General features: G+C 37.7%; 1 protein-coding gene and 3 long non-coding RNA genes across 5 annotated transcripts; 3 read left to right on the forward strand and 1 right to left on the reverse strand.

The window, feature by feature from the left end:
* Window positions 1–271: 271 nt before the first annotated feature.
* Window positions 272–2,668, reverse strand: LOC130688396 (catalase-like). Its single transcript, XM_057511375.2, has 9 exons — window positions 2,510–2,668; window positions 2,302–2,406; window positions 2,169–2,241; window positions 1,781–2,073; window positions 1,527–1,706; window positions 1,265–1,456; window positions 1,045–1,197; window positions 609–977; window positions 272–538 (listed from the first exon to the last, which is right to left on the reverse strand). Exons 1-9 carry the CDS (start codon window positions 2,564–2,566, stop codon window positions 446–448), a joined length of 1,515 nt encoding a protein of 504 aa, XP_057367358.1. The 5' UTR covers window positions 2,567–2,668; the 3' UTR covers window positions 272–445.
* A 688-nt stretch (window positions 2,669–3,356) lies between these two features.
* On the forward strand, window positions 3,357–5,386 carry LOC130688415 (uncharacterized). Of its 2 annotated transcripts, none has more exons than XR_009421773.1 (8): window positions 3,357–3,626; window positions 3,927–4,034; window positions 4,088–4,187; window positions 4,242–4,385; window positions 4,463–4,572; window positions 4,637–4,725; window positions 4,786–5,164; window positions 5,231–5,386. It is a non-coding gene; the product is annotated as an uncharacterized LOC130688415 (long non-coding RNA). The 2 variants fall into 2 exon arrangements; XR_009421774.1 differs by having other exon boundaries at window positions 4,463–4,562.
* A 126-nt stretch (window positions 5,387–5,512) lies between these two features.
* Window positions 5,513–6,005, forward strand: LOC132088341 (uncharacterized). Its single transcript, XR_009421840.1, has 3 exons — window positions 5,513–5,640; window positions 5,721–5,810; window positions 5,886–6,005. It is a non-coding gene; the product is annotated as an uncharacterized LOC132088341 (long non-coding RNA).
* Window positions 6,006–9,061: 3,056 nt separating this feature from the next.
* On the forward strand, window positions 9,062–9,718 carry LOC130688413 (uncharacterized). Its single transcript, XR_009421821.1, has 4 exons — window positions 9,062–9,111; window positions 9,170–9,309; window positions 9,380–9,563; window positions 9,626–9,718. It is a non-coding gene; the product is annotated as an uncharacterized LOC130688413 (long non-coding RNA).
* Window positions 9,719–10,959: the final 1,241 nt, after the last annotated feature.

Below are 10,959 nucleotides of genomic sequence, written 5' to 3' on the forward strand. Positions count from 1 at the left end.
GACAAATTTTTATGTAAAAAATTATTTAACCGCGTGTATGAAAGTCACGATTCACTCTCCCAATCGAATGGCATACGCGCACACCTTCTTAATTTGCTTAAGTTATCGTTCACATCATGTATCGATCTTATCAGTCGACCCCCTGTTTTCATCTCGTACATTTAGAAAAACAAACAGTTTAGGTAAGCAATGACGCGTAGATTATTTGGTCGTAAACACGCTCGAATAACATTGTGTGAAAATAAGAAATAATTTAGTTTTTTTTTCACCATAAAAGTATATCATGTATTGTACCAAATGTGAAATCCCTTATCTTTGTTAGAATGACTGGCATTGCGAATAGCTACCACTAGAAAATTGTAATGCTGAATTTCTACGAATGCTAACATTCCAGCCGGAAAATTTCAGGAATCAGCCAATACCTTTTCCCCACGAAAAAATATCATTACAAACTGGAAGAAATGTGCTTGTCAAGAGCTGCACGTAGACGTCGTCCAAAATCACTGTTCACTTGAGTAAAGTTCTTCACTGCGCGATCCTACAGATTTCAAAAATATGGCAACATTAGAAATAGTTCACATCAATCTCTTCTAGAAATCAATCGTTACCTGAAGGAAAGGCTGCGCGTTCTTTAGATGCCCTGCGATGTTTTGAACCAGGCGTGTACGAGCTCCCTCATCAAGCACTTTGGTCCAGTATGTGTTGACTTGAGTGAAGTTATCATCATCGGCAGTGTTATAACGGGCAACATCACCAGAAACCTCAAATTTCGATTCCACGGCTGTTGGAGCATTGTCTGGTCCGGAGAAGCTGTTCGGGAAGTAATTCGGATAGCCGGCATAGTCCGTATTGAACGTCATGGGTCCATCACGTTGGTAGTGTAAAGCTTTGGCACGGTATGGGCAGTTCACAGGTAAATGAAGGTAGTTCGTTCCAAGGCGATGGCGATGGGTATCGGTGTAGGAGAAAAGACGCCCCTAAAGTAATGAGGAATTTTATAAAAAATGAGGATTAAACATATTGTGGAAAATGGGGTTCGTCTACCTGAAGCATTTTATCGGGGCTCGCCTCAATACCCGGAACCATATGAGCTGGGCTGAATGCAATCTGTTCGACTTCGGCGAAATAGTCTTTGGGGTTGCGATCCAGGACCATACGGCCGACTGGGATCAGTGGAAACTCCCCTTGCGGCCAGGTCTAGAAATTCCATTGAAATATTTCATTTGCTTTCAGTTGCTAGGCGAAACTATATCGATCAACTTACTTTGGTCAAATCGAACGGATTCCATTTGAACTTCTCGGCTTGCTCAAAGGTCATCACTTGAATCTTAAGTGACCAGGAGGGAAATTCCTTCTTGACAATGGCGTTATATAAATCGCGGGTGGCGTAATCAGGGTCATCGGCAGTAAGTTGATGCGCTTTGTCTGCACTAAGATTGCGAATTCCTTGGTCGCACTGACAATAAATAGAATTGAAAACTATCGTCAAACGCAGAGAGAAAATTTTGCATAAAACGTGCCAATACCTTGAAGTGGAATTTGCAGTAGACAGGTTTGCCTTCAGCATTAACCATTTTGAAAGTGTGTGATCCGTAACCGTTCATGAAGCGATAGCCATCTGGGGTTCCACGATCGGAAAACAAGAAACAAACTTGATGAGTTGTCTCCGGACGCAGGGTAATGAAATCCCAAAACATGTCGGGGTCCTATTCGCCCACGATAAACACATCAAATGAAAAGTTTAATTTTTTTCTCCCCTTTAACTGTAAAACCGACATACTTTCAGATGGGTGACTGGGTTGCGTTTTTGGGTATGGATGAAGCTAGGGAAGAGGATGGGATCACGAATGAAGAAAATTGGTGTGTTATTTCCAACGAGATCCCAATTGCCTTCTTCAGTATAGAATTTGACAGCGAATCCACGAGGATCGCGTGCAGTGTCAGCTGACCCGCTTTCTCCACCAACTGTAGAAAATCGAACAGCTACCGGTGTCTTTTTGCCGACTTGGGAGAAAACAGCTGCCTTACAGTACTTGGTGATGTCATGTGTTACTTCAAAATAGCCAAATGCACCTTAAGAATATTTTGCACGTTATTTCCATTTAAAAAAGACTAGTATCAGTATTTAGACAAATTTCAAGCTACTTAATTAAGACACGAACTCAGACCTGAGCCTTTCGCGTGAACAACTCGTTCTGGAATTCGTTCTCGGTCGAAGTGGGCCGTTTCATCGATGTAGACCTGATCGTAATAGATATTTATGTGGATTAGGCATATCACAGATTAATTGTAGGATTTTACATGATCCTGAAGCAGCATGGGTCCACGAGGCCCAGCAGTAAGGCTAGCAGTTTTGAATCCAATCGGAGCTCCTGCACTAGTTGTTACACTAGCTTTAGCTTCATTCTGTTAGATTGATTTGAAAAATGCAGATAATAAAAAATTATGACAATTATGTAACATCTTGATAAACTTTGTTATATAAAACATTTTTGACTAAGTGTCTTACCTTTTTCGATTCCCCAAAATTCTTGAGCTGGTTGCTGGCAGCATCACGTTCAGTCATTGTTAATCAACTAAAAAGTAAATGAGAATAAGTCACTTGACAAAGAAGGAGCGGGTATTTATACGTCTTTCTCGGTCTCCGACGCAAAAGAAAGTCAAGCGGCCCAAGGGCAAAGAGAGAGTATATAACTACGCTGCGTATTCTCCTTTGGACCCAAGCCTTGCTATCAATACAAACTTCTATCGGAAAACTTTACCCCGATAGTACATAAATTTTTCATTACGTTGGCCAATTGTCAAATACCAGCTCAAAAGAAAATGTAAGGCGAGAAATCTTGTATTTTATTTACTATTATTTTTTAAACATTTAACAGTAATCACAGATTTTACAGTAATGCCAGTATTAAATAAACATACCTGTTGTGTTGGTTTTCTGATTGGAATATTTGACAGTTACCTCAAATTTCTCCTAATTAAAGTTCTACTCGCTAGATGGCGAAAGGATATCAGCCTAAGGTCTTACTGGCGCGCTAGTGGCGCTCAGTTTGTTATTTAGTCAAGCGTGCCAGCCCCGTATGTATTGTACCTAATTTTCGAACTTTTCGCATGTAACACATAGGTAAACCAAGAAATTAACATTATTGTGTATTTCAGTGATTTTACTATTGTGTTTCAGCATTTTAAATATGGTTTTCTTAAAAATTTTTTGATAGTTTAATCTATTTGGTTTCACAAAGTAATGGATATTTTCGCGCTATGGGGCCTAGTTTTTCCTCGGCAGATGTCTCTGCCATCGCCCCTCCCCTTTATCTCTGGTTGGGCAGTACAGTTTGTCTGCTCCATGATCGAGGTCGAGTAGATGTGGACGTTAATGGAAATGATTTGAGGGAGAAAAATTTAATTACTAAATTCCAATTAGACAAGAAAGCAAATTTTTTTATTCAAAGTGCACGTCTTTGTGAATTTTGAAGCTAAGACGTTACTCATACTTGATGTCCTTAGCATTTCTTTGTCATGAAAGCAAGTATTCAGAGTTCCTAACTGAACATCTTTAGTGAGAAATCCCACGTGGTAGAGGAGCGATCGGACTTACTTATATGTTTGCAGTTGGAAAACACCAAGTAAGTTGCATCCAACTATTTTAAGGATGAAATTGCTTTCAGTGAAAATTATTGTAATTATTTGAATGGCGAGAGTATAGTAGTGATATACTTAGCAACATACAATTGCTTACAAAATACAATTTCTTGTGCCGAAATGGCATAGAATTCCATACAAGGGCCGCTACGGCAGACATTTTGTATAAAACTAATATTTGTTGAAATCCAGGTATATCTTAAACATCGTTTGTTGGATTATGAATTTTTTATATTCGATTGATATGTTGATAAAGTTGAAGTAACATAGTATTTTATCATTAGGAGGAAATTCTGCTACCAAGCTTTATTCACTTCGAGTTCAATGATGGTGATTTGACCTATTCTGTGGCATGATTGAAGCTGATGGGTACAAAACCGCTTAAAGATGAGGTACAATACATTTTTTATCTGTAACAAAATCTTGCCTAAGTTGGTTGATACAGTGTAGTATGGATTAGTATGAATCCTTCTTGGGAGAGATTCTGTAACAAAAATGATGTTGAAGAAAACAATTTTACATTAGAAGAAACTGGTGAATTCTAGGTATCAATGTGCACAAGATACTTTTTTAGATGCCCCAATTAAATTATCATCCAGGTGCCCATCACAACGAAATGGTGGCAACATTCAGGTCTCCATTTATCAAAATAGGTAAATTGGTTTGTGAAAATATTTGGGTGCCACTGTCAATAGTGTGGTGACCATACTCTGGTGTACCTGCTCGTGTTCTACAGCTTGAAGGTTTTATTCATTATTCACAACTTATTAAAAATATGGGAAGGATAACTATGAAAAGTGTGTTGCAATTACGATTTCAGCTATTATGCTACTTATGTATCCTGAGGACTTCTTTACTTTGTCATCCTGAACTGGCCATACTTTCAAATGGTGTTTTATTTTATCTGCATCCTGTTTCAGGTTGGCTTAAGTAGGCATCGTATTCTTTAGTGGTCTGTTTAACTTGCATCTTTAGTTCTCTCTTTTTCAAACAGGACTTCCTTTATGCAACAGCGTGAATGGGTTTGCAAGCTATAACAAATTTAGAACATTGGGTGTTAGCACGATAACAGCCCGAGAAAGTGTAAGTGTGTCGTGAGTTGTACATTATTGCTCTTCGTAATGGACTGAACCTTTTATTTAGAATTGAAACGGACGTGCTGATAGTATTGCTCCACTAATACGTAAAAAAATTGGGACAAAACATTATATGAACCGAAATGTAATACGAGAATTTTTTTGGAAAGCATGCCGTGGGATGAACCGTGAAACTCTTTTGTACTGGTTCCATAGCATAAGTATTTTGGATGATGAGCATGTTCATTGTTGAGCAAGTCCAAAAGCTGTGGTAATATTTCCAGCAGTGTAGTTAAAAACTGGGTAAAATAATTCCAATTAATTTGAGAATCATGTTTGTTCGATTCGACGTTCGTTATGTTTTATTTCTTAAGTGTAGTGTGAAATTATCACCACCGCGACGTCTGTCTTAGCGAATTGTAACATCAGACCTCGCTGATCATTAGGTAGGTATCTTACTATTTATGATATATTTAAGCTGAAATCAAAATGGGTTGTATTCTTTTTTATAGGTCAAATGCTACTTCGTCCCATACGAATTAGCTTGAAGCTGGAGCAGATTAGAATAAATTTTAATAAAAAAACCAAAGGGTGAATCCAGCAAACAATGTCAAACTTAGTTATATAATAATTAAAGTGGGGGTTTCACACTTAGGTTTACAATTAAGAAAATAGGAGCAGAATGCTATCAATAGCTGTCATGTCCAACCGGACTCGCATGTTAGTTGTCCATTTTTTAGCATCCTAGAAATCGGTTTCATCTTATTCTAACAATGTGGTAACTTCCATACCAGTGTATCCAGTTTTGGTCTATCTTAAGTGATTTCCGACCACATTTGTGATGGGTTTACAATTCAAGTAATTTTGTACCGTAGACTACTGCACCGCAAACTACTGAAATTAATCAGTCAAAGCATTTAAAGTAAGAAAAACTTAGTAAAAAAAACGCCAAAACAGGATTTCGTAAACAAAGTAATTTTTTTTTTTTAATTTTTGATCAAGGAATGTTGTGCTGTTTGCCATCCCAGTGCAGCAAAAGTTTAAAGAATAGTTTAGAAAGAAAAGGAGGATGGTGTGGGAGGAAACATAAGGGTATTTATACTATACAATTCAAATAATGTTACCAGAAAACAACTATACAGTATATAGCGTTATTTATTATGACAGGTAAAACGTTGACATTAGCTATAGGGCTTGTGGCATCAATCAGCATGACATGAAGTCATATAAAATGATAGGATAGAGATGTCTGATTAAAGCCGCCGGAGACCACGGATCATTTTCAGCTGCAATTTACATTTCCGTCAGCCGACAGTTGTTGGTAGAACTATCAGTTTACTTTAATATTTGGTTTGTATGTCATAGTTTCAGCAAATTGTAAGTTTGTGCCGAACTAATTATTGTTTCTACAAACAGGTTGAATTTTTAAGTACTGAGTCATTAGTAGTGTATTCTTGGTTGTTGGCGGCGATAACGAATGAGATCAACATATTTATTGTTCGTTGTCTTGTAACAGCAACTACGACGTCAAGCTGTTTTTGACTGTTATCTCTTTGATGGCTGGAACTACCCCGCGGTACATATTGACTCATCTTCTTCCAATTACCATTTTACATCTGGGCCGTGCTATACCACGACGTAGACAGCTCCTACATACCACTTTTCCAGGGTGCCACAGTACTATTCAACGAAAAGCACAAGTATAACGTGACCAAATCGACGGAATGCTACACAACCAGGTGTGTAGCTCCGAAATACTACACTACTAGAATAGTGCTTACAACACACAAGTACTACTTGACTCCAAGCTACTAGGTATGTGCCTCTCAAAGCTACACTACCAAGGTATCGAGCACAAAAAAACTAAAACTGAGTATTGCACAAAGACTTGCGTTAGGTTGATCTATGTTAATAGGAAGCTTCCAAGTACCATCATTCCTCAAACTACTACATTTATGAACTATGTTATATTATTATATATTACTCACGTATACCACGCCCAACTGTCGTACTGAAGCTCCGATATACTACACTACCGCCTGTACTACCCTTCTGTAGAAGGTGGAATACTGAACTACGATCTGGAGACCAGAATTAGAGGGCACGAACTTCTACACCGAATTTACTAAGAGGCCGTTATTTGCACAACTTTTTATTCCCTACGGCTAGTCGCCATATGCTGTTATGATTTATCTGCACTTCTAAAGCTCAAATGATTGTATTGTTTCTCCCGTATGATCTGCTTGGCGCGTTTCGTGTCACAAAATTCGTTACTGTGAACGGGAAAAGTTACTGATCACTTCATTAACTGCATGATGTGTCCTCATTTGAATCTAACATCAGGATTTTTATTTTTATATATTTTAGTATAATATTTACTATGTTTGAGTTCATAAAGTTCGAACTGTTGTATTTTATGAAAGCTCTCGTGGACACTATTCTTAAGACATCTATAGAAGCTACCAACTGCTTAAGCAATTCCACGACAGTAGCAGCTGTTTCATTTCGCCTGGCGCCGGCTGAAAATGGTAGCTATAATGAACGTTAGCCATAGTGAATTTTTTTTTGTGATTTAAGGTGTTTTAATGTAGATTTTACATTTCCCGCTAAAGATAAGTTTTCACTGTGAAGAAAATCCACGCAGAGCTCACAAGGCATTATGTCAAAAGTTTGACATGAAAGAAGCATCATACCACAGTTTGTACCTTACCTCGAGGAGAAAAAAAATAGCTTTTGGTTTGATTACCTCCACGAAAATCACACAATATGCTCAAGTTTAAATGCCGAGAAAATTATTCATATTCTCAGTTAGTGAAATACGTCGAATCATAATAGTGTAGCATATAACTGGCGCACAACTTTGTTAACACTTTTTTGCATTTAATTTAGAAAAGTCAAGTTCTTCGTCAAAACAAAGTATATTATCGTGATCACCGTTTAAATGCGAGTCTAAATTGTGTTTTTTTTTTCTAGATCTAAATTTTTGCGAAAAATGAAAGAGTTGGAAGGCTATATATCCTCACTTTTCTCGAAATTACAAAAAATGGCATTGGTTGTCATTGGTTAAAAATCACACGTTATACTCTAAATTGAGTGCTCATTCGATGTTGTGATTTGTTTTCTCTTCAAACCAGCTGTTCGGTAAATGCATAGAAAAACTTTGCTGTATCACGCTAGCCTGTACCGTGCTAGCCCGATGCCTACGTAAAAAATTTTTGCGTTTATTGAAAGAACTTTTTGGATTATGATTTCTTATAATGAAGAAGGAATGAACAAAAAAAAAAAGCTCATCTTTCACTTTCATTACTTTGATCAGTTGCTTGATATGGTACCTTAATTTAAATTCGGCATCGTCCGTATTCTTATTTTTGCGTGTTTCGTTTTAATATTTTTTATGTTTGAATTCATAGAGTTGCATTGCATGATAAAGCCATGATGCATACCAGGAGTAGTAAGCCTGCTAAACAATTTGACCTACGCATGTTCATGTTCCAGAAATGGCGTTACAATCAAATCGCCAGTATGCTCCGGTATTTGATAGCATTGGCCCTCCAGAGTGCTTTGGTATGTTGAAAAATGTTTAATAGATTGATGCTATTAAACGTGGTAAATACCGTAGCGTACTAGCGATTTGGTACTGAATAGCCGCAATCTACGGTGATTAAGATGCGGAGCTCAAGCTTTTCAGTGCAAAGGTACCCCCGTTTACTACTCCTTGTATACTACTACTCCATGGTCAAATGCCAGTATATTCGGTATTTGACATATTTTACAGCGCCAGTGTACTAAACAAACAGAAGCACTGTGGAGGGCAAAGCTTCAACCTTCCAGTAAAGAAAGTAGATTGTCACTATCGCTAGATGGCAGTGCGGGATCTCTTTTCGTTAAAAAAAATTAAAAAGTCGGCCTTTATGGCAATCCGTTTTACCCCCCCCCCCCCCCCCCCCCCCAAAAAAAAAAAAAAAAAAAAAAAAAAAATATCGGCCTTCTTTCCGTTTCACTGCTATCGCCATCTACCGGTCGATAGCAGTAAAACAGAAAGAAATATGGCAATCCGTTTTACATTTAAAAAAAATGGCGGAAAAAAAATCGTACTTTTTTCTTTTTTCCCGACACGTAGCCATCTACCGCTCAGACTCATTATTACTGGCGTAGGCAATTTCAGTCCATTGGATGCCATTCGCAGTTAGTTCAGTAGCGTGGATGGAGAATAACGCGTGGCTGGAGGAACAATTGGAAAATGGATAAGATAATACAAGAAAAGGATGGTAAGTATAAACATTATTATATTGGTTTTCAATTATTAATTATTGTTTATTAGATCAAATTATGAAGCTGCAGGCCCAATTATTGGAACAACACAAAATATTAGATAACAGCAAAGCTAAGGATGGTAAGGCCTAATACGTAATGATTCTATTTATTTGCTTTTATTCATTTGTGTTTTGTAGCTCAAATTTTGAGTCTACAAGCTCAGCTAGGGGAAAAGAAGAAATTGGAAAGGAACAGTTTCCAAACAGTGAAGGAGGTTTTTCCAAACTCATCCCTAACTGAACATGAGGATGAATTGGCATTAGGCGAACACAGTCAGGTACCTAGACTTTTCAAATAAGAATTCAAAATAAGTATAGAATTTTAACAAACAATTATTTATTGTTTAGTTATTCAGTCTACCACCTGACAGTGTGTTAAAGTTAAATTCTGTTAGTGCTGCACTAAAAGAATTGTTAGTAATAAGTCCATGCAGCGAAGGAAGTGAACAATTGTGGGACCGTATTTGGGCTGAAAATGGGTGTGGTACGGAAACCCAGAAATGGCATGAGTTCAACATCAAACATGGATTAGGTACTTTTTGGTTTTTTGTCTATCAAAAAAGTATTTTTAATGCTATTATTTTGCATTCACAGATTTTAGCGGGGGATCAAGTCAAGTCTGGAAGTGTTACAGGATGGAAGAGTGAGCCTACAGTTGAAAAACACAGAAAGTGCATTACCATTAAGGTATGAGGTAAAGTAATAGAGTATGCACATTGTCTAATGAGAAGTACCATCTTGTGTAAATGAATCTTGTATAACAGCAATCCTTTATAGTTCTGTCACAGCTAGAAGCCTCAAATAATTCTGCTTCTCTTGCTAAAAAAACTTGTCCTTTACATTCAGAGTGTTGGTGAAGCTGGGTACTTAAATGGCCCTAAAGATGTTTCACTTCGCTGGCATTGCAGCGATGAACATCATACATGGACTCTTTAGGTACAAAAGGAATTTTCTTGAAAAAATTTTGAATTTATGACGAAGCATTTCTCCTCCTTTTGCCAACCGTGTCTAATCTACAAAAAAAAAATTTCTCCAATAGGAAAGGATTTTCAGCATACTGGGAACACAACTATCAACAATGCAACATTCTAGGGGTGCTATTTTATCATTCAAGAGCCTTATACAATGATTTTCATCTGCAATTTGTATGGCCTTTCCCAAGCTTCTGCCAGAAGTTGAATCTATAAGTCATGTAAGTCACATGAGCAACAATTGAGATGCTTAATGGTGTTGTTTTTCTTTTCTCAGCATAGGTTAATAGTAACATTGGATCTGAAAAGATTCTTGGTTGGGGCAAGACACTGAATAAATTGTAATGATTGAATGGATGACATGACATTTCTATACTTAATCCGGATTCCCGAGACGGTATTTTATATTTAAAAAATTGAAGTGCATATCTGGGCTCCCTTCCTTTCCGTAGCCCCGTTTCCCCTTGACTCGTAATAAGCCCGTAGGGGGTCATGCCCCTACTGTACGGTATATATAAAAATAACATATACCGAGGTTTGGAGGGCTCTGGCCGGAAAGGGGACGTGGGGGTCCGCTTAGTCCGATGATGTGTTCACGGAGGGCTATGTGGCTTCCCACAAATCCGAACTAAAGGTTAATCGCTCCTGTAAAAATGTTCCAAATCTTCAGCTCTTCTTCCGGCTTCTCTTAGCCAATCACCGGGTAATCTCCCCGGTGGGTCAACAAGGCAGTGTCTCCCCCTGCCTGGGTTGACGGCAACTTTTGAAAGGGCTATTGTGCCTTTTTAAAGTTGCAAAAATAATTGTAATGTGCAGAGAATTGTCAATAAAAATTTTTTTATAAAATATTTTTTGCAAAATTTGTTTTGTTCATTGTCTGTGTTCACACATTACAATTATGAACTTTTTTTTTCTTTGCTTAGCTTTGCTTTGTCACCTTTGAAAGTAAGCATTGTT

This window comes from Daphnia carinata, chromosome 9, assembly GCF_022539665.2.
Source record: "Daphnia carinata strain CSIRO-1 chromosome 9, CSIRO_AGI_Dcar_HiC_V3, whole genome shotgun sequence".
Classification (NCBI taxonomy): Eukaryota; Metazoa; Arthropoda; class Branchiopoda; order Diplostraca; family Daphniidae; genus Daphnia; species Daphnia carinata.